Consider the following 24,083-nt stretch of genomic DNA (forward strand, 5'->3'; position numbering starts at 1 on the left):
CGTGCGGCAATCAACTGTGACAGCAAAAGGAAACAGTGGATTTTGTCTACATTATTTCATCACGAGGAACCATTTCCGGAATGTTTATACGGAAGCCCTCTTGGTGACCCCGATTCGACTTCGGTTTTGACGGACAACCAAGCAAACATACCTATACTTCATGCCGGTCCTCATACTTTGCTCGCTTGAAGACGGCACACTCTGAACAGAGAGCTGACCAAGACTTCGAGCCACCATGGCCACGGCTCGGAATTTGCTTCGCGTCCCTGTGCCGGGGCTGTTGGCGTTTTGCCGGTTGAGCCGGTCCTCCGTGGTGCGGCTCACTCCGCCGCGGTGGTCGGTACACACCAGTGAGACTTGCATCTTGGATGTCTTTTCTTCGAAACGACCGGATGAACTGCAAGTGGATGAGCTGCGAGAGTGAGGCTTCTTCTGGTCCGGGACGGAGTTTAGTTGTAAAAGGTGGCCTTGTCCCTGGGGCAAGTGTCACACGCCTTGCTTGTGTTAGAAATCACTTCCCGCTTGATAAATGGACTGACAAGCTCGCAATATTCCTGAGGCAGATACAAAAGTATACAAAGTATGAAGTGAAAAGGTGATCTTCTCTTTGAGGGTCTTCCTTGATTCCTTCGTCCGTGCCGTTTATTCAGATACTCAGTTTGTTTTCATGGCTGAGCTCCAAGCTGGAATTTTACACCTTCCCTGCTGCCTGCTCTTTAAAAAAGATGGCAATGTAAAGATCCAAAATTACGAGACGAAAGTAGAAATTTGCAAGATCCTCACATCTGCCGAGTCCACCTTGACAGTCGGGCCGGCTGCTGAAAATTCATTCCCCCGCCCGACCTCATTGTCACCTCTCTGACCGTCGCCTCGATTCAACTTACATCTCCCTGCTTTGTGCTGATCGTGAAGCGGCACGGTGCACAAGCGATGGGAAGGAAAGGAGAGAGAGAGGGAGGGCGGGAACGTGGTGGGAGGGATATGAGGAGGAACAGTCAAGGCAGCGTGAGACTGCAAGGCATTGAAATCTGTTGTGTTGACAAGATCTCCTCAAAGAAAGGGTGCAGCGTTATTTTCATGAAGACTTTTTTTTTGGGTCCGAGCATTGCCCCACAGTGAGTTTGAAAACAAACAGCCCCGTCACTTCCCTCACGAGGGACTGTTCAACTGCCCATAAAATATTCATTATGTAACTGTATCTGTAACAATATACGCCAAAAGCAAGATGGTGACAGACAAGAAACGTGTCATTCTGTTTGAGCGAGGTCGTTGAGATAATATCAAACTGGATAAACTGTGCTTAGATACTAAATTCTAAATACTAAATAAGGAAAAGAAAACCTGAATATTCAGGCCTGAGCAAATTCGACGGATTTGGAACTAAACCTTCTGAAAACCAAAATTGGCTAAAATATGGTCCAAAATCAGAACATAAAGATAAACAAAGCAAATTCAGCTGAATTATTGAACTGAACTCATTGTGAGAAGAGTATATCAAATGTTGGAAAATGAAGCTCAAGTAATCCATAACCTTGCCATAAACGGCAAGTACAAATTGATCTTGAAAAACAATAGAAGTAATCTCGGACCCCATTAAATTGTTGGAATACGATAACGGCTTGGATGTTGAACGTAAACACTGGCGTAATTGGGCTGGATGCAACCGAGGCGGTAGATTGACGTGCCGAGTGGATGAGCTGCGCGCTGCCAGTAATCTAATACTGGAGCTTATCTGAGTAGAGCAGCTAGTGTGGCAAGCAGATAATTAAACAAGATGCCATCAGGATCAAGGAGCAGATGTGGAGAGTGAAGCACTTATAGAGGCCACCTCTATCAATGGAATCTGGCAGACAAACTGTTGCTAACTGACAGCTCTATTCTTGGAACTATGACCTTTGTTTGGGTCGCCTAGCCTTAGATAGAAATCCGGTTTGAAGGCTTTCATTCGACTGAACTCGGATTTGGAATCTAAACGGCAGGGGTGCATGTTCTGTTACGCTTACCTTCGAGTCATAAAATGGGTGGCAAACATCAGATTGAATGAAAGATTTTATCAACGTCAAATTCTAGAGAACAAAAAGCATTCACTCTCAAGGCTGTTAAGCATCAGAGCTCGGCGCTCAGAGTCGCCACAACGGTAGTGGAAATGTGATGCCACGTTCCATTCCAGTCAGCTCCAGGGCCCGAGGAGTCGGCGCATGGAGGGGATTTAATGAGAAAGTTGTGGAGGGGGGGGGGGGGGGGGGGGTCATGGACAAGAGCAAAAGGCGGCACAGATACAGTAGTGGCATACATTGGAATCTAAGACACATCACTTCGAGACTAATCTTAGTTGATAATCTAGTTGTGAATCGCAATATACTCCACACACAGTATACTAAACCCATTGATGGTTGATTTAGTCAGTTTGTCATTCCTAGAAATCCTACGTTGAACCCTTTTTAATCTGCATCTGAAAAACTTCACCTCTATTGAGCGGCAACGCAATAGAGGATAAATTAATCAATACAAGAATGCGTCATGTGACCGTCAAGTAATCCATCATTTAAATGAATCAACAGAAGAGCGATTTTTCATTTGGCGCTTCCTTTGGGTGTTTTATTCGACTATTTGACTCCCGCCGGCAAAAAGCAATCGTTGTCGCGAACCCCCTCCCCCCAGTTTTAATATTCATTGATAATAAAAGGGTCGTGTGTGAAAGCGCGCTGCGTTTAAATGAGCATTAAATTCAACGGCTAAGCAGTTAGTCAATAAAGGCCAGCTTGGCAGCCTTTGTTGACTTGCTGTTTGCTGGCCTTTCATGCTGTGAGTTAGGCGAATGAAATATACAACACCAGTGACACACTAATAGTAATAATAAAATCCTCTCCTGAAATAAAATTAATGTTTCCTCTCTTTTAATCCAGATAGTGTTGGGCACCCTTCAATAAAATATATTTTTACAACACCACTATTGGGAAATTATTTCACACCCAGTAATAAAGATGCTTTCGAGTGCTGCAGGATAAATGGAATGAATTCATAGTTTAACAGGAGAGTATTCAAAACATGCTATTCTGATCTTTGCATAATCGCTTAGAGTGCATGTGTTAAGTTGCTAATGAGACACACGTGATTTGGGTGACTCAGAATTCCTACCAGGCCACTGCACAATTCACTTTATATCAATGCAACAACGGAACAAAGCAACTGCTATCAAGCCCACAATATTACATTTTTAGTAAAAGTAAAAAAAAGAATACAAAACAATTCTCAGTTTGGAGTCCATTAATCTAATCCTCCAACCTGTATTTTTTTTATTTTTTTATTTTAACTGTCTGTTTGGTTATTTGAAAATCTACTGTGCTGCTAAAATCCCTCTCAAACAATCATGTGAGCCAATGCAGAATACCGATAGGGCCCTCGATTTATTCACAGTGCGGAGGAGGAGGAAGAGAAGGGAACAGGCTGCATATATGTGCATGTGCCAGCACACACGCGAACACACACATTTTTTCCATCACGACTACCGCTACACAATATTGTATCCACAGTCCAAACTTTATCTGCAAATCTCAACAAAAGAACTCAAATCTATGATTGGTACAGTAATTACTTGAGATAAGAGTTGAATTTTTTTGCGGGCTCATTCTTGTAACTCAAAACGATGGTTTAGCTGATTATCTTTTCCCATTGACATGAACATGCCATTAATCCATTCCAGCCTCAAAATGTGTTGTTTTAAGAAAAATAGAACTCGAATCAAATATTGTAATAAACCATACAAAAGTGAAATACTCAATTTGAATGGAAGAGTTTAACTTGTTTATTTTTGCTCGCATAATAACGTCTCCATGACTGCCTTGATATTTCTTCTTATCATGGAATATAAGAACAGTTCATTTTCTTCAAGCGTTTTTCTCTTTTTATTAATACTCAAATGTAAGTTTAAGTGAAATAAGAAATTCCATACTTTGATGACAACACACCTACACATTCACACATGGAATAAGTCTTCTCTTACAGTTGCAAGGTTGTGCAGTGTCACCGTGTAGGAGGATTTAACACAAAAAAAAAACATAAGACCCAAATTCTAAGGGTGTGAGGGAGTATGAATACATCAATTTTCAAACATTTGTGGGAGGCCAGCTATGTTTGCTCATTAAAAGAAACCTTGCCGAGTCAAATTCCCTATTCTAATAGCAGATAATAGAGTTAAACTTAATATATTCCCTATTTCATTCCATTTTTATGGTTTTAAAAGCCTTGTTTATCCAGTGTACAGTATGGCAATAAACACAACTATATGGATATTCTTTCATTCCACCGTGCGTCCAGGCTCCCTTCGCTACGATGACCCTTTGACAAATCAATGATGCCGTACCATAATGAAGCCACTGGAGAACACAGGAGGAGGTACAGCTCCGACGAACGACACCCTCCTAACCCAAGCGGCAAAGCGGCAAAGCGGCAAAGCGGCAAAGCGGCAAAGCGGCAAAGCGGCAAGCGGAGAGAGAATGGCCGCTTTAATTGGCAAAGTGTTTAGAAGGCACTCTGACCACAGAGGGAGCACTGTCACGAGTTGTCATCCTTCAGCACAACAGCAGCATTATTTCTAAAAATAGGCACTGGCTCTTTGAATCAGTTTGACAAAAGCGAGAGTGGGCCTGATGCAAAGAGCACCCACGGCGTCATAATGGAAGATGGGCAGTAAAAAAAATGCAACCAAATTTGATATTGTTGCATGCCAGAGCATGAAAAGTTGCTTACAGCAGTGATTCCGAGCTGTTGTGTCGAGAGAGACCATTAGGAATGTCGTGGGGACTGAACCAATTTCACTTAATTGGTCCGAAAACTATTATTTACAAGAAACAATGCAGCTTTGTGTATCCACCCTAGCAATGTATTGGCAGAAGCGTTGTATGATCTTCAATCTTTGACGGGCTAACAAAACTAGCATTATTGTTGCAGTAGTGCAGCCATATTTGAACACCGAGAGTGCAGCAAAACATATAGAGAAACAATATGACAATGCTAAAAATATTATTTTCTTTCTTCTGGATGGATGGATGGATGGATGGGTATAATTTGCTATTTTCTTTTATTATGTGTATGGTGCACTTGACCTGCTTTAGTTAATACTCTCTCTGAGCCGATCTTGTAGCTCTGTATCCATTTGTAAGATAGCTTCGGCAGAGTTAATGGGCCAGGACATCAAGTGTGGCAGAAGGTGATTACTAGTGCGGCACATACTCTGGATTAAAGCCCTATCATGTGTGAGCGTCTGCCAGCTGTCAACTGAAGGTTTAACTTATACTTTCTCACCAGGATTTGAGGAAACCTTGCAAGATAGAATCACTGAGGTGGGGGATGGGATGTGTGTTCGCGTGTGCGTGTACATGTGAAGCGAGAGTGTGAGCGAGTTTAAGGGAGTTAAAGGAAAGTGACGTGAAGTCCGACAGATTGACAGCAATGATTGACAGATGTTGTAATGTACCCTGAAGGGCCTAAGCATTCCTAATATCTGCCAGGACAATCATTTCAGCACCATGGAAAATCGCCAACTCTTCCACTCTCGTAAAGTAAAAACTTTGAAATTCTTGCTTTGGAACCAAATATAATATGGTTGAAAATTTCACATGAATTGGTGCTTGTGAGTACCAAGCCAAATCAGTCTGTGCCCCCCCCCCTCAAAAAAAGAAGTGAATTTGGTAAAACAGCATAATTAGAAGCAACATTGATTTATCAAAATCAATAGCAACATTCTACATGTTGATTGAAATAAATAAATAAATAAATAAATAAATAAATAAATAAATAAATAAATAAATAAACATTCTTCATAGTTTGGATGTGAAAAAGTAGGCATCCATCCAAATTGAAACTCTAACATTAAAGAATGTTATGATAAAGTCACATGTCCATTTTTTTGTGTAGCTTGCATTCTAGGCTATCAAAATAAACACTCTCCTTCATTCAAGCCAGCCAAAGCATCTTTTGATTTAATAAAAAAAAGTGAATGGCACAAAATGTTAATGCTCATTGTTCATCTGATAGTGAAAAAGACTTGACACAGAAATAACAAATAACACAGCAAATGTGGGCACTCCTGATATGATGCAAGGGAGACACGCAAGTCACATCTGTGAGCAGCCATTGCGTCAATTTGTGACTTTTTGTGGAGAGCATACGAGATATCCCTGCAGATGTGTGCAGCAAAGCACACGAGAACTCGCCGCTGTCCCCTATGACACATCTAACAGAGGAGGGGTGCTGACACATGCAAAAAGAGGACAGGGAAGCCCTTTGTCCTTATATAATGCAATTATGTAAGGTAAGACAAGCCCCATGGCACTCCATTTTAGCATATTATGTATTAACAAAGAATGAGAAGGACTTAAAAAAAAACAAAAAACTACCAAGATAAATCTGTATAGTTCAGGAGGCCCACATTTTTTCAGCATGCCAGCTATTTATAAAATGATTGTCAAAATGATTCACCTACAATAAAAATAATTACAAATTATTTTAAAATAAATAAGAAAATAAACTAGCCATTTCATTCAAGGACTATTACAAAATGTTTAAAAATGGAATGATGTTGAAATTCTCAAACAAAGAAACAAAGATACAAACACAAGGAAAAAAAATGGCCAAGGAAGCCTTCAGACCTGAAGATTTTGCCCAATTGTCAATAATAAATAATAATAATAATTAATACAAAGAAAAAGCTGAAAGAGGAATGGAACATTACCTCCCTCTCATGGTCTCTACTTGCAACTGCCAGAACCGTGCCAAAATTGAATCGCATCTCATCCATTCATTCTATTCAATCAGTCATCTTTTTTCCACAGTTTTTTTTTTTTTTCATTGGGATCACAGGGAAGCTGGAGCTGACGTTTTTTTTTGTTTTTTTTTTGGGGGGGGTTAGGGTACCAGTGCCAGCCAGCTCTGGAGTCAAAATATAATTGTATAACTTTCAAACCTCTTTCACTCAGTAAGTAAAACAGTTTGATAATGAGTCCATAAAAACAGTTGACTGATTATAGAGAAAGGATGATGGTGAAACACAGCTACCTACGTATAGCATGCTCGCATGAGCGACCAAGTGGGGGGCATTATCTTGTCCATTAGTGCAAGTAGCATTGAAGATCCATACTTCACTCTCCATATACAGTCAGTCCGTAGCTCAAACTGGAGACACGCTGCTTCCCGTCTGGCCTCACGCAAGTCAAACTGTCTCCTTTTGCTCAGCCATATTGAACAATGTGACCTCTTACAACAGAACTGCAGACATTGCAATGTTAATGATCTGGTTGCTTGTTGAGTACAAATAAATACACAACATCGATATTTGTGTATGTGAAATGATGTTGTTCTTATTGTACTGATAATCCAGACATCATCCTGTTTCAAATTTTTTTGAAAGTCTGCTGTAAAGAAGCTCAAGAAAATTTCTCGTTCCCAATTCTGCAGCCAGTGAGGGTACGGTTTGTCTCGCTGAATAAATGATGAAAGTAAGTAAATGAGAGTAGAGTAGTAGTAGAGTAAATGATTTATAATGCCACTAACATACTGATACAGTATATTTGTCGTCTTAAAAACGTGAAAGATAAAACCGGCGTTGTGACATACAAGCCTAGAGGACCACTCAAGACTCCAGCACATGTACGCTCTGATTGCCATTTTGTGATCTCGTTTACAAAGTTTGAAGTCACATGAAAGTAGAAAACTGCTGTAATTCGAACTGTCACCGCAGCGGCGGACTGATTTCAGGAAAAGAGTTTGTTAGAGTTGTAGTTTGGAAACAGCATGAGGAAAAACTTTTAATTGCATTTTCCCTGACATATGTCGCACCGTGACGGGGGAAAGGCACATCCTGAAGTACACCCTGAAGCAATCTAGTTCTCAAACGAGACTAATTCCCTCCCCTGATCCCATCATGGAATCAAATTGCACGGCAAAAAGGCACCAGGCTGCTTTTTGTTCAGTCACTTTGCAACCAGTAACCATTTGAGTCCCACTCACAAAGATGCTAAGTGAGGTGCAAAGTAACAGCTACAAAAGATCTTCGCGACCATTTTGACTTTGCAAGCACTTTCAGATTGGTCTTCATCCATCCAGTAGAGACGTTCTTATGAACACAGCAAGCCACAACAATTTTTTTATGGGCCACATAACTTCTCCAGACGGAGATATGAACTTGTCCAATGATGAAATGAAACCTTCCTCCATAAGTCCAGACCAGAAGACCACCCAAAACTCTAGCATCTCCACCCAGCCAAGTCTCAAACATCCAGCCTCCTCCGAGCACATACTTCACCGCTCCCCCTTTGTGCTTTCTTACCTGTACTTCATGCCTGTCTGATAGGACACGCACTCTTCCAGGGCCAGGCCGTTCATCTTCAAGAAATCTTCCAAATTCTTGACTTGAGCGGCGATCCTCTGTTCCCGCAGCCGCTGCAGCTCACCCTGGTCGGCGGGCCTGGTCGGGGGCTGGTTGAGCCCCTGGTCCGAGTGGTAGCGGTTGATACCGCTCCGGATGCTCTCGCTGTACGTCATGGACAGCATCTTTCCGCTGCTGCTGCTGTTGCTCTTGCGAACGCCGCTGCTCGGCGCTGACGGTTTGGGGATCTGCAGGTTTTCAGTAGGACAGTGACCGGACTTGAGCGCGCTGGGAAGCCCCTGGGGGCTACCGGCGTAACCTCCCGTAAACATGCCGACCCCTCCCTTCCTTCTTTCGCTTCCTTGACAAATAATGAAGAAGCTACACTGATGGAGCTAAGGGTCCACCCTCCTAAAATAGCAACCTTCTCCGATTTGAAAGGAGCTCTCGTGTTCCGGGCGGTACAATGGCCATGCATCCTGTAATCAACACGGGCCCGAGCCCACCGCACCCGCCTCTCCATCCCCCCCCCGACAGGTGCGTCTCGGGCAGGGTGACACTGATAGGCCGCATTCAAGTGCTCAAGAAACAAGACACATGCCATTCAAGACATCCAGACATGCAACTAGCAAGACGTGAACACAATCCCACTCGGAGTGGACAACAAAAGGGAAAACCGCCACTTCATTTGAATACACAAACACCAGGATGACCCAGAATTATTGAAGCGTTTGTTCTTTAGGACATCAGCAAAGCTTCCAATCTTTTGTCTCCCAATCTGGCAACAGACCATCGTCTCTTAATCGCTTATTTAATTAGCATTCCTCTGTAATTCTCCAGAGGAGTCCAACAGATATCAACAGAGGGCAACACCGTTTTGATTACGGCTATAATGCAAGGGAACAACATGTACGCACCTCGACTGGAATTTTAATGAACGTACTTGCAGTTATACAAAAAAGCACTTACTCGACCAGATTTGGACTTCAGGGGAAAATTTTACAGCTCCATAGAACATATCAGAATCAATCATATAGTTCATAATTTGGTAGAACCATGTATTTATGTCCAACTTATCGAGTAACCTCCAATCAAACATTCATCATTACATTAAAAGTGCCGGAAATGTCAATTCTGTGCTAAGGAACGTGGCGACAACATTAAGACAATTCCTACATGTGATGGAATAATTCAGATTTTCTCCAAGTGGACAAACTTAAGTAGTGGACTTGAAAACTAGGTAGCATGCACGCTCCACACGGAAAAGTTCATCCTTTGCGCATGCATGGGCCACCGTTGGAAAGATCTTTCCACAAACTCACCCGGTTTCTTTGGGGTCGGCTCATGAGCAAGGCGAAACGATGCGAGTCCGAGCTTATAAAGCCACACTGCACTACCGACCGACCGAGTGGGTCCACCCAAACTGGGAGTGTCTTACTTGGAAACGTCTAAACCAATTAGTGAGTAAGGGAGCGCATCCCTCTCCTTTCTCCCCTCACTCCTCGGACCGCCATCTACCACCGCAAGCAACACCTCGCCTCATCCCCTCCCGAGGAGATCTCGTGGATGAAATCCATTTAGAAGCTCTGTCCTGTTTTCTGCTAGCCTCAGCAAATAATATCAGCACTGAATTATTCACCAAAGCTTTTTGCGCTAAAAGCCTCTGATTGTTGTTGCACAGGAAAGACTACTTAGAGCAGCGCGATAATCAGCTAGCATGTTGAAAACAGACACAAACACAAATGCTGAGCAACCTCAGCGGCGCTCGGATGAGGATGTGTAGCTAGACACCGACAAACCTGCAAATCACTACCTAACCGCGTGAAAACCATACTGGTGAATATGGCTGCATATTTTCAGGTCAGATCCAATTTGTTTGGATTCACATTGAGTGTGGAAGCATCAATTCAATAACCGAGATAAGAGTGCCTTGATGACTGGTTAAGGCGCCGCACAGTTCAGAGGCCGCGGTTTCTGGCGTGTACACGTTGTGGAACTTTGTATCAGTTTTGTAAACCTGCACAATAACACACGGAGCATTGACTTTTTTTTTTTTTTTACCCCTTTATACATACTGTCTGGTGCTTTGTCCTGAGTAACGTTGAGGTTAAGTTTAATGTAAGGTATGGGACATTAATTATGATGCCGTAAGCACAACACAAACACTGCGTTATCAGATTAAGTAAACATTAGGCCTGCCATACTCATCGGCACAACGGAGAGAACGAGGCTGCATCGATCGGCCTCGTGTAGAGGAAGGGGGGTGAGGCAGACAATTTTGCACTTAAAAATTATATAAAAAGGAGAGAAAAGTGCAAATGCAAGGCGCCAGGCTAGAAATCATTATGAGCTCATTACCAGCACATTGACATGGTCTGCACTTTTTATCACTCAGATCAGCAGAATGAAGCTTTGAGATGTGAAAAGTCATCCGTCACCAAATAGAAGTTCACTTCTTGCACTTTGTGTTGGTTTCATCAATATTATCAAAGCACAATACGCCCATTGAAATTACTGTACATCCACCATAAAAGAAACATTGTTGGCTAACGTAGTATTAGAGCCTACCACCGCTAATTAGAACCAATTATAATTCTTCCAATCCATCGAAACTGTGGCAGTCAACTTTCAATCGCTTTATTGCGTAACATTAACAAGAAAGAAAAAAAAAAAAGGAACATATTTCACACATGATTTGAAGCAAATGAAACTAACGGTTTAGAAAATTAAAAACCAGACACATTTAAATTTACACTCTCACTCAATGGAGCCACCTCACTGGAGGTTAACTTCTTTTTACACTTGCAAAGTAAAAATACTCAAAAGGGACATCTGTGATACTTCAAGATTTCAGGAAAACCAGAAGATTGCAAAACCAATTACTGCTGCTTGAACAGATTTTGTGAGCGGAATCTCAACTGAATCCAAGGTCAAATCTAATGGCTAGGGGTTTGCTCAAAATATTGATAGGTATAAAACATAAGTATAAAATCGAGACTTCTCCCTGACACTATGAGGGATTTAAAGTGTACCGAATAATATCGAGGTACATATCGTGTCGTCGCCTGAGTATCGACTTTACCTTTGGATTTAGAATGTAAATGGAAGATAAGTAGGAGGGGGTGAAAGATAGAGACAGAGAAAGACAAATACCTGTAGAACTGCAACTGTCGTTTCGGACTTCCATAGCGAGCACTGAAGGCATCAAGAGACAAGAGTACAAGTGAGGGCGCTGGTTAACGATAGCACGGAAGGGAAGAGGTTAGTAATGGTGGCAGCGTGTGTTTGGGAGTGAATCGTGCAGGGATAGAAGATGCATAGTTGATCCAAGCGGAAATACAGAAAGCAATAGAGCAGCTCAAAAGATTTACAGAACTAACCAACATCAAAATTCTTTCTTTTTAGATATGATCTTTCTAACAGTATAAGATGAGACTTCAACTATCTTCACATGTTTGTTTGCAAACAATGGCGCCACTTGCTGTCCAAATATGAGAGTACAAGTTATGATTTAGTGAACTCTTATATGAACAAAGTACATATTTATGTGACGTTGACCCACAATTAATGACAAAACAATTTTGAAGTAATGCGCATTATAACACATTTACTGTATGTTTTGCTTTTAATTGAAAAAGTGCTTATGACAGTTGAATCCCATTCCTTGGTGTAATGGATTTGTGCTCAGCATAAGTAACAGCAACTGCACCAAATATGTCAAATTTGAGTTATTACATCACCATGATGGGGGAGGAAGAAGCAAGCAAAGCCATCATGCCACATTGGAAATTTCATCGTTGTTTACAAGTGCAATGGAGTTACTACAAAATATTACAACAGCATCCTCAATTCTTTTGTCTTTTACTAATCTCACTATTCTTTCATTAGCTCTCTTTGTATTTTAGGATAGTCCATCAATCCTATTACACTGGGTAACAAAATATTTAGTAATTTTCTAAATCAGCGAATCAAGTAAACTTTTCTAGATAATTTTTTTGCTCTGATTACAAATATGCCCTCATTTTTTTCTAGCATGCCAGGCTTTCATAATAATGATAATAATAATAATAATTTTTTAAATATTGGTTTTTTCAAAACAGTCAAACCTAAAAACAAAAAATAAAAATATCTTAGAAACCTGATGTGTTAGAAATGTTAGGATGTTTGGCCTCAGCTCTGAACTCACCTGTAGATCATTCCAGGCGAACCAGACTGTCGAAGGGAAAGGCGCGCAGGTGAGTCTGTTGTCGATTCAGGATACATGGAGGCAGGAGGAAGGGCTGGCCGCGCTAGCCTGCCAGGGGTGATGTTCTTTCACCGCAACCACAAGAGACAGTCGAGCGTCAACGTGGACCTCTACCAGAAAAAGAGCCCAAGGAGAAAAAAGGGTTAGTACATCTCCAATAATACCTAAATTCAACTTCAGATTTGTTTTGTATTTGGACCAAAACATTGCAAAGGTTGACACACAAACACCTTGCAGCATGAAAACAATTAAAATCCGTCAGTTGACTTCACGATGAAAATATTTGCCAACAAGACTCCCTTCATTTTGATCAAAATAATAAATGATCAGGAACATATTTCTCCCACTAGATGGAGGACTCTCCTCACACTGCAGCTCTGAGTGGACCTGCTAGACATCAGCTTTGGCTGTGCATCCACAATACAAGTTGAATTACCTGGATTAAAAATGGGCTCTCATTTTATCCATACCGTGAACATCTATACAGCCTTAAGAACATTCCATCTACAAAAGCATCTATATTGCAACTAAAAAGAAAAAAAAAAAGAAGGCACGATGCAATGAGGAATCGTATAAATTCATCACTGTGTTATTGTTATAATTTACTTGTGGTGCGTTTGAGAGAAAACGACAGCTAACCCACTGCTTTTGGGTGACACAATTCTATAAATAATTCAAAGTGTCAGCCCTAGAAGCAGGTCAGTGCTGCTGAGAGGGCGGCTCCACTGGCTGCTTAGGTAGTGTTGGCTTAGTTCATGCACTCAAACGTCAACTCTTCAGCACCTCAAAGCTCGTAAAATAGGGGGGGAAAAAAAAAAATCACCATTATTGTGGTAAACATTTTCAACATGGATCTATGTCACTAGGGAACTATTATTTCCCCTTCCCATTTGCGCAGGTTTGAACAGTACTGAGTATAAATGATGGCCGAAAATGGCTAGCTGCCAAATTCTTGTCACCTTTAAGCAGAAGGGGTAGTAACATTCTACAATACAAACTTCTGCTTCGACTTGTGACAGTAATTCAAATATCACAGTGAATATGACTCATTTCAATCAGAGATGGCCTTGTGTGTCATTTCACGTATTTCTGATGTTGATTTAAAAATGTCTAAACTGACATAGATTCCCGCCGAGGACACCTCACTTGTTTTGTGTGAACAGCAGAGGACAAAGCAGAGTGGCATCCGTCACCCTGACAAAGACGTGGGATGAGTATCTTGCGCAACCTTATTTCACCGGTGACTGAGCTCAACCCGGTCTTGGCCCATATCCCTAACGAAAGCACAAAAGGTGACTTTCCACTCCCATCAATCTCTCAAATACGTCGTCCCGAGTTCCCAAGGACTCGTTTAACCTTCCCTTCCCATTCATTTCAATCACGGCACAAAAGGAACGGCGGGCCAGCCCAGCCATCAGGTGATGACGGCGGCGATGAAGATGGCGTGACCCTGATGGATAAAAGACCCACGAGCAGATTTACTACAAGGACTACAAAGTCATCTGTCAGTGTCAAGGCATCAGGAGTTGGAGTGGGTTGTGTTGGCAGAAATCAAAGCCGGCTCTTTGGCAGAAGGGGTCTATCGCTCAGTTGGGAAGTTTTTTTTTTTTCTTCATCATTTTGGCAGAAATACTCCACAAACATCAAAAGCATAAAAAGCTTGCACTTGTTTGTTGTTACACATGAGTCATACAAATATTTGAATGTCTACGGTGAATTCATTATTCATCCATCGTCACAACTCGGTTAACTGCTGGTTGTAAATAATAAAAGAATATAAACGCCTCGGAGGTGAGTTGAGGTGACTGACTGTTCATAGCTCTTTTTTTTTTTTTTTTTTGCATTTAGGTAAAAGCAAGAACCTGAAAGTTTAATTAGTATCTTCTCAAGTGTTTTCATTGATTGAGATGTCAGCACACATGCCCGAAGTGAGCTGCAGAGGTGGACAGGCTGCTGCCGCTGCCGCTGCTTTTGCTGCTGGGACTGCAGCACTGCGGTACAATACACACTCAGCCTGGTCCAAGTCGGATGGGCTCAGATTTACCGCACTAATGGTGCACTTTCTTAAATTGAAAGCTGCAGACTGACAAAGACGCTTGGCACAAAGAAAAATGTGAAGACAGGAAATGATACTGGAGTTAAACTGCGTGCATTGTAGTAATCCATTTATCAAACAATTATCATCTATATTCAACATTAAAAAAAACAAACAAACATGGGAGTTTGTTGACATGCACTCAAATAAACAAACAGAGAGAAAATAAATATATCATCTTAGCTGCAAAGATAATTTTGAAACCCAAAGTCTGGTTTGAAACAAAAAATGATTCTTTAAACCCTAATTTTAAATTCAAATCTTAACCCAGGTTTGAACCTCTAATTTGAAGTTGACACGGCCATTTTTAACCATTGGCGGTAGTATCAGCGCGATGACTGATCTGGAGCAGCTTTTCCCAGCTCCAAGCAAAGAAAGTATTAACACACCCACACCAGCACTGCGCCTTTGTGTGTGTGTGTGTGTGTGTGTTTGCTCACGCGCATGCTTTTAAAACAGCGGTGTTGTTGACCTAAAGAAGGCCTGAGGCTCCAACAGCTTTTGTTCACAAACTGCATATGTGGGTGCAATTTTGTAAATGGCGAACTGAATTCTAGTACAGATTTAGAGAGGGCCATCACATTTAAGCAAACTAATTACACATTTCACAACAAAATCATAGAAACATCCCTCAGTATGGTCATTGTGACACCATTGCAAATAACCCAAAAAAAAAAAAAAAGATCAGTAATGAGGAAACAAGTGAGACTAAGTCTATTTGGCAAGCACAAAACACAGTTACAGAAATCATCTCATACACCTGCGCTTGAAATGCAAAATTGAGTCACACAAGGTTGCTCTTCACATGCTTCCCCCATCCCTAAATCCACCCACACCCAGGCTGAGTGAGTTCCCTCTCGAGACGGGGCTTACGTGAGCGAGGCGGGCAGGCAGTGCTGGCCTGGAAAGCACCATACGGTGTTGGGTAGTATGTTGGCAGCAGCGGTAAACACGCAGCGCTTCGAGCAGATGGCTGCCGAAGAACACAACCATATTTGCCAGGGATGTCCTACACGGGAGTTCAGTCGGGCAACGGCGGCGGGCATGTTTCATCGTCACAATCCGGGAAATTTTTAGGGATCAAAGTCGGACGTGTTGACATAAAAATCCGTGGCAAGTGCCTCTCTAATCTTCGGTTTGTTGTTTTGTGTCGCTCTCTTTAGTCGTAAAGGAGACTCTTTCGGAATTAGTGCTGCTTTCGACAAGAGGACAAAAAACATGTTGTACAACAAAGTACTAATCCTATCTGTCACACGAGAACTTTATCCGTACAGAGACTCTGATGGTGAACCAAAATATTTACGGGACAAGTCACGGAATATCACACAGGTAATGCCGTGCCTGCTACAACTCTGATACCACCTTCAAAGCGAGACAATAGCCAAGTGGGTTCTGTATAAAAGCCCGGATCTACTGTTACGACAGCATTGATGCGGCAAAAAAAAAAAAAAAAGCTGTTAAAAATACCTGGTGAAATTTCTGCCGAGTATACACAAACCACTCTTGCAGGTGCTGCAGTGTGCTTTTGAAAAGGTGACCTTTTCGGAGTCTGCATAGGACGTGCTGTGTTTTGGAGTGGATGTCACATGAATCCGAAAAATGGGACAAAAATGTGCGTCATTTAAACAACATCAACAAAAAAAAGCGGTCAACTTGTGTGCATAAAATACAACCAGGAATTTGAGTGCACAATTTCCTGGTTATGATACAATACGAGATGAACGATCCCATGATGCTCATATCGCTGACAGTAGGAAGATGAATCAGCACTCGCCTGTGTCCGCTTTCTTTAGCTCTTGTGCAGAGTTATAGCCTATTCCAGCATAACAAACTGGCGCTTCAACAGAAACACAATTCGATACTTGCGTAAATCATACTTTGTACTTCATACGCAAGAACCATTGAAAAAGACGGCCGTGGAATTGAACAGGCCAACCTTTATGACTGTGTAAGCCGCTGCCTATCACTGCGGAGAGGGCAAAGTGCTGCAGTCCACCAAGAGCCCACACTGCAGCAAGAATATAAAAACCATCATTGAAGAGAAAAACAAGTAGTAAACAATACAGTCGACTGAATAAGCCAGAAAAAATAGCCCCCGGGTGAGCCAAGACACGTTGGTTTTCAAACCTCCGCCATAAAGCTTTAATAGTTGGAAGATGATGTAACATTTAGACGAGTCTCCAACGAGTGTCTTCAATACATTAAGACACCCATTAAACACTCCACTTAATGATAAATGAGAAGTCATAAAATCTGTTTGTTAAACACAAACAGAAGTAGCACACAAAAGTAGCTCAGTTCTGGCGATTTAGTCAAACAATACAAAGAGATAAACTCCGATTTAGATTTGAATTCATGTAAAACACTGTGACCTGCATTTTATGATGGAAAATTGCTGCGATACAATTTAATCAATTTTGAGAGATTTATATGATTCATATTAATGGTTAGGTTGTGAAATGCACTTTATGAATGAAATTGTTTTGTATTGTATACAAATTCGGGACACGCCGACGCTGTAGGAAGGCACCTCAGGTGTGAAACATAAGGCCTGGGGGCCAGATACGGCCCGCCACATCTTTTTCTGTGGCCCGCAAAGACAAATTGTGCATTGAATTTGTGTCATTACTAGAATTGCAAATTGTCTTCATTTTTAATAATTTTTTTTTTTTTTTAAATATTTGACCAGTTTTTACTCGTCTGATTTGAAAACGAGTTAGTTGTCAGTTTGTTTTGTAGCTTTAACTGTATATAATATGAGGCGCTTATACATTTATTTGTGTTGACAGTCATAATGGCCCTTTGAAAGAAGACTACAATGCGGCCCCTGAAAAAAAATGACTTTGACACCCCTGCACTATATAATAAAACTAGAACATTCACCGGAACATTCACAATTCAACTACTAAGCTACTATCTTAAATTCAAAAGAAGGCTCTTGTGCATGCAAAATAGTGCAGAGGACACATTTCTGTGCATGAGCGACAACTCCAAATTGGCTCTGGCAGAGTAAAACAGTATGAAAGTGATGTGATTAACTGGCAAATTACAATATTGTACATCAGCCCACTCGCAGCACTCCTCACTTAGAGTCAGTGCTACTTTGCTCACTTAAAGTGGTCATTCTGTCAAGGGCAGCCGACATGCACGCTCGCACGCACGCACGCCGTACATTGCACAAAATATATGGACATTCAATACTCACCAGTCTACATTAATAATCAGACAAGCTTTATACTTTGAAAGTCACATTTGTCCTTGTTTTACTTTGATGCTTGAAAGGCTGAAGCCGACTGAACTGCACAACGATATGCACACAGTGGAACCTGTGAATTGTAAATTTAGAAATTTTAGCATCATTTCTAAGTGGGGGGGAAAAATGTCGATAAATTCACCCAAAAAAATCTATTATTTGAAAACCACAGTCATGCGTTCTTAACATTTTGTAATAATGCCAAAAAGTGACCAAAACTTGAGTGAGTTTTCATTTAAGAAGAGATGCTCACATAAAAGGTTGAAAACAAAAAAACACACACTCAACTTGGTCGAGTGGTACTATCGTACATTTCAAAATTGTGTTTGAATAAATTTGAATGTGTTTAAAGCCTTCGGGAGGACTACAAGTCTCTCTAAATCACAGATTTTCACATAACGCAGGCGATGAACACAGATTCATTGTACACTGTTTAATGTTGTTGTTTTCATTAAACTTCTATTTCTAACGATGACAAGACGCGTGACTCTAATATGGATTAATTTAATTTCCTAAGGGAAGATTATGTTGTAGATATGAAAAAAAAAAATTTCATCCAGCTTCACTGAATGAATTATAAGTGACCTTGGGTTTTCCCCCACTAAACAAGATTTATACATACGTGACAGATTTCCCCTAGAAATATTTTAGTGATAACGTTCAATTGTCCACTCTCACTTACGCTGCTCATATCATAATGCTCCAAAGTCCAACCTTTGGATCGGGTTGCAGACGCCAGAAGAAATCCTCTAGTTCAGAAGCATCAGTTCCACACGCTTCCTTGCGTTCGTCTGAACACATCCAGCATACGTGTGTGTGTGTGCGCGTGCAGCGGTTTGACTCGTTCACGCTCGACTTAGCAGGGTGGCGGAATCTCCCACACTTGCACGAGAATCTTGCAGCTGCTCTTTTCTAACACGTTTCTCCTTAATCAGCAAGCGTATTGATTGGCAATGGCAGAGATGCCCTTTATATGGGACAGAGTGACAGAAAGTTTGATGGCATATTACTGAACGGGGCCTTAGTGAACACAAAGCTCCAGTTTCCAGCGGCTGGTTACTAATACGTATTTGTTGTGCGCTATACTGTCCAAGTGGAATAATAGCCTCAAACGGTGCCAACGGGGCAGCTGTAGTGCAGCGGATAAAAACACCAAACCTTCTGTCAAAAGTAGGACAAACTTAATGGCCACATTCACTGCACAACGACTGAGTGGTAGTATATAGGACGTATAGAAAAGATCTGATAATTCCGTTTTCTTCTGGAAACAGAGACCCGTATTACATCAGTCGACCTACAGAAGCCCCTTAGTGCCTGTGCGGCCGAGCAAGAGAATGGCGGGCGCCAGGTTTCCTGAGGCATGAAGGGTTAACATCGTGTTGTTTATTCATGTCTACATTCTTGCCGTAGGCCTGCCCACAATATGTGTCAAAACCAATCAATGTTGAGAAGAAAAAAAAAAATGCCTTTGTTGACTGTTTCATGCCACCCTGGGGTAACCGTGGCTATAGCATTTATACTTTGATCCACCGTGTCTGGGCAACGAGTCCAGGTCATGCCACGGACTGCTGATGGATGCCATCTGTGATGTTACATTAACCTTGATAAAATGTGAGACCAACAGCCGGAATGTGAGAACTATTGCTAGGAGCACTGCTGTAATCGTGAACCATCAATATCTTATCCGGGAAAGAGTTCGATACGTTCGGGACCCAAGGAATTTACTGTACTGCCGCTCGGCTGCTTGTGTCGTCCTGAGTCTGCTAATCGATACCAGTACCGATACCAATTCCTTTACGTTATGATACTGCAAATACAGTGCCTCAAATGACAAGTATCAACCGTACCGATGTTTAAAGTTTGAGAGTAGATCTTAATGGTATCAAAAAATGTATCAATCCATCTCGTTATCCTATTTATTATCCATAAGAATTTGAAAAATTCAGTACAGATTTTTTGCAAGGATCATGGAAATAACGCATAATTTGCTTTGGCAGGCCACATAAAATGAGGTGGCGGGCTAGATCTGTCCCCTAGGCCTTGAGTTTGACATCTACAGCTAATTTAAGACTATACTCGTCAAGTAGAGTATATGGCTCCTATCCGGTAGGACAAGGTGTTGAAGATGTGAAAGTACTAGAAAGCCCACCTGTCCAATTAAAGTGCGACAAAATATGGTTCCAGCGCGTGTATGATGCCGCATGGGGACTAAAAAGCAGGCTAATGAAGCTAAACAGGCCACTAAATCTCACCAGCAGAATGATTACTGAGCTCAGTTTAGGAAATCACCCCCACTTGAGCATCCAACAGACCACAGCCATAAAGAGTGTCAGGACCTACATTAGCGTAGCATGGAGATGAGTGAAAATGTCAAAAGATGCCAGTGGCTAGTCAGTGTCAGCCTCTCAGTCCAGTGATTCTGCCGCCCGAGCGTTTCAGTTACGCTCGTCACTCGCCAATCGAAGGGAAGTTCGACTAACGTCGCTAACGGCTTGCAACTGACTTATTTTTAGACATTTCCCATAACAGACTTGACTTTGAGCATTGAGCGCATGAGCAATAGTACAACTGAACTATGGTTGAATGAATTTTGAGGGCTGGCTACACAAAAAAATAAAAATAAACTGACTGTTATACCACTAAAGAGAAAGAGAAAGCAATACCATACGTTTGCTGACTGTTGGTAGTTTTTAGCTGACTACACATTTGATTAGCCGGCTTCGGATGATGTTGCCGGTCAACATGTCCCATAAGGACAGTGAAGACACCGCAGTGAGCAAGGGTGGAACTTTGCATTAAAAATGTAAAAAAAAAAATCTCCTCTCTTCCTGAGAGAGGGCATTCCGTGACGATTTGAAATTTACCGACTGTCGATGCATAGCCAAAAGTAATCTGTTTAGAGTTAACTCGATGCTATTTTCAAATCGTATTGCTAATCTGTTTTAAACCACACACAAGTCATCTGAAATGCCTTGTCTTGCGTTCATGAAGTATGCATGAATAGTTTCAGGCGCATGTAGAAATGGCTACGAGTGAAGGAGTCTAGCCTAAACAAACCTCACGGGAAAAGACACCCGTGAAGTAAATGCCAAAAACAATTTTGCTGGCAAAGTACAGCTGCTACATCTTCACACACGTGTACAGTACATCTATTTTCTGCTTTCATCTGACACGGTATGTTTTCTGTTCCAGGTTTTGCAAATAAAAGAAACCTCTTGTGCATTAAAGTGGTCACTTAAAATGACTAACTGACTGGAGAGTTGTTCTTTGTGTTGACCACTCATTGCGGGAAATGAACAATAACTACTACTAGCCAAATCTGAACTCTGATGCGCAGCAAAATGTGTCGCTCGCAAACCAATTGAAGTATGTCAGATCAATTTAGCTGAAAAACAATTACCAAAGCTTTAGGCTAGGTTTAGTCACGATCAATTGCTACTGATGATCTTTTCTACTAGCCTTTCAACCACATTTTGGTTTTGTGTTACCATAATCCCTGTCTTGAAACACAATATCAAACCTTATCCCCTCAACTCAAATATGTAAGCTAAACTCTAACACCCAAACCAAATACACAAGGACCGTAACACAACATTAAACACAACTCCAAAAACCCAAGTTTTACGTTTACCCCTCTGCCCTTACGCCTAATACCAATACCTAACCATTTATGCCAACACCTAAAGCCGTAACTACAGCCCCAAACTCTACGACCACAATTTTGGAGTCAAGTAACATTCCGATCTTGTACATACAGTAGCTTACTGCACCAAACATAACCACTGCAACCTCCCTGTTCTACTTGGATCACAGCCCATCCTACGAAGCCAGGCAGGCTGGTAGGGGAAACTTGTAAACGTGAGTAAAAATGCACATTGCAAGACTGTGCACGCACTTTTCTCTACCAGCCTCTGATATTTTCCAAAACATAAACACTGTAACCCTTTTATCCTAGCAAAAACGACTTTTCCACTCTCACTGGGAATAGTTTGAGCTTCTCTTCTGGGTTTTACTGGCAACAGCTAAAACTGCAGCAGTGGCAGCAAGCAGTATCAGCAGGGCAGCTGAGGTGAAAAGGAATCACGCCTTCTTGCCTGAATGCTGATGCTTCATCATAAGGACTTTCATATTGTCTATTTTGTAGGTTTAATCAGGCTTACAAGCCAAGAAAAGGATTCAAACTGTAGCGCATGCATAAAACATGACCGATATTCACACAACGGCACGTAATGGAGAGAGAGAGAGAGAGGAGTACATACCAGCATAATACGGTATGCAAAGACAGTTTTCAATGCAGCAGTCCTATCAGTCAGATAGCAACTCAGAATTGCTGTGTACAGATGTAGCACGGGCAAGCGGGAGCATCCCGACTCTCGACTTAAAGAAAGAGAAAGCAAGAGAAAGACGGAAGAAGAAGGAGTAGACAACGAGAGAGTGAGCAAGAGAGAGAGCAAGAGACAGACACCGGCTGCATGCACCTCTGAGACAGAAATGATGCTTGAAAATAAATAAATAAATAAATACCCACCTCAGTCTGCAGCGGAATCCTGACGCAGTGAGTGGAAGCGAGGAATAAATATTAAAAAAAAGAAAAAAAAAAAAAACAGTTAATAGCGATGGAGGAGTACCAGTGGAGAATTCCCAGGCACTGAGAGAAGATCGTGAGGTGGAATGACTGGATGAATGACACAACTCTAGCGGATGCGGCGTGTGATGCCGTGTGACTGCAATTGTGTAGCCGAGTGTGTTGAGCATCTGACAGCAGCAAGATGGAAACAAGTGACAAGGATGCGGAACAATGAGTAAGAAAGAAAGAGGTGAAAGGAGAAATATGAAGAAATGTGTGAGCTGAGGGCAGAGGAAATGCCCCTCCCTCCCTCCTTCACAACACACACCCACACCCACACATAGACACACCTCCCTATGCACAGTCAGCACTGGACTGGAGGAGTTGACTAGCGTGAGAAAACTCAATGGACGTTGAGCACATTAATAAAGTTTGAATACAATGTTAGCATATAATGGCACGTGTGGAGATACAATTTGGGAGTAGGAGTGGCGTGTTCCGGTTCTGTCTTTTAAGAAAAACAGCAGGTTTGTGTCTACCAAATACTGGAGGTGTTGGAAATTAATCGTTTAATTGTCAACAAATCGATCATTAAATGTATCATATTTTATCCAGTTATTCTATTGAATCGATGGAGTGAGCGATTCTAAAAATATTCAATAGTGACAAATCAATCATTAAACTTATATTCGCATACTTTATCAGATTTTTTGGGTTAAATCGATAGAATAATAAATTCTAAAAATATTCAATAGTGACCGCACCAGCGTGTATGCTGATTTGGAATTAAAAAAAAAACAATTCCTGCCAGAAAAGGCTTGTCACATTTGCCCTCAACACTCATATTTCTGCCCTTGCGTTCAACTTCCTCTTCTGGAAACAAGCCGTGTCAGCATCAACTCGAACAAGATATTACCAAACACTTGAGCATTAGTTTTCTGTGCCATTATAACCAAGAGTGTGTTTGTACGTAAAGGGAGAAGCACTTACAAAAGCTAGAAACTAATTAGCACAACACGTATCCCGCTTAGTGGTTTAAGATGTACAAGATGCACCGATGCTAAGATTTAAATGGTGGACAATATTTACAGTCACTTCCTCCAATTTTATCAAATTTAAAAAGAGTCCTCAGTGCATTGAAAAATCGTTCCCAGTTGAGAAAATGCATGATGGAGTAATAATACAGCCAGAGAGCATTTCTTATTCTAGAAAATCATTCAATGGAATGAAGGTTGATCTGCAATTGCTTTCTATTATGGTAACCAATTCCATTTTGAATGTTTATTTTGAAACGATGAGTCTTCTCAAATATCCCCCCGGTACAATCAAAGGGAACGGTGGGACGCTTAGCTTTATGACGTCGTCTCCATGACTCAGCACAAAGATGCTTAAGGAAAGGTAATCAAGTTGCTGTCCTCCAGACGACTAAAGTGACAGGACTGTTATTTTAAGCATAAACATGTTTTTCAAGAAACTCTAGCACGGTTTTGGCCCGAAGGTTGTTCAAGGTCGGGAGGGGAACAGAGATACGCGCACGATTCGGTACGCTGTGATCTG

General features: G+C 41.5%; 1 protein-coding gene across 4 annotated transcripts in view; it reads right to left on the reverse strand.

Annotated features, from left to right (window-relative positions):
* Window positions 1-24,083, reverse strand: part of kcnab2a (potassium voltage-gated channel subfamily A regulatory beta subunit 2a) — a 43,835-nt gene that overhangs the window by 17,284 nt on the left and 2,468 nt on the right. For 2 of the 4 annotated variants that reach the window (XM_085923849.1, XM_085923848.1), the window contains 2 exons: window positions 12,552-12,721; window positions 11,519-11,560 (listed from right to left, as the gene is read on the reverse strand). In XM_085923849.1, the coding sequence (XP_085779975.1) occupies window positions 11,519-11,560; window positions 12,552-12,628 (119 nt within the window). In that variant the 5' untranslated portion in view covers window positions 12,629-12,721. Of the gene's footprint in view, window positions 1-11,518; window positions 11,561-12,551; window positions 12,722-22,487; window positions 22,707-24,083 lie in introns of those variants that run through there. The other 2 variants (XM_085923850.1, XM_085923851.1) reach the window with 2 other exon arrangements.

The sequence above is a fragment of the Syngnathus leptorhynchus genome, chromosome 11, assembly GCF_054491065.1.
Source record: "Syngnathus leptorhynchus isolate UIUO chromosome 11, UIUO_Slep, whole genome shotgun sequence".
Lineage (NCBI taxonomy): Eukaryota > Metazoa > Chordata > Actinopteri > Syngnathiformes > Syngnathidae > Syngnathus > Syngnathus leptorhynchus.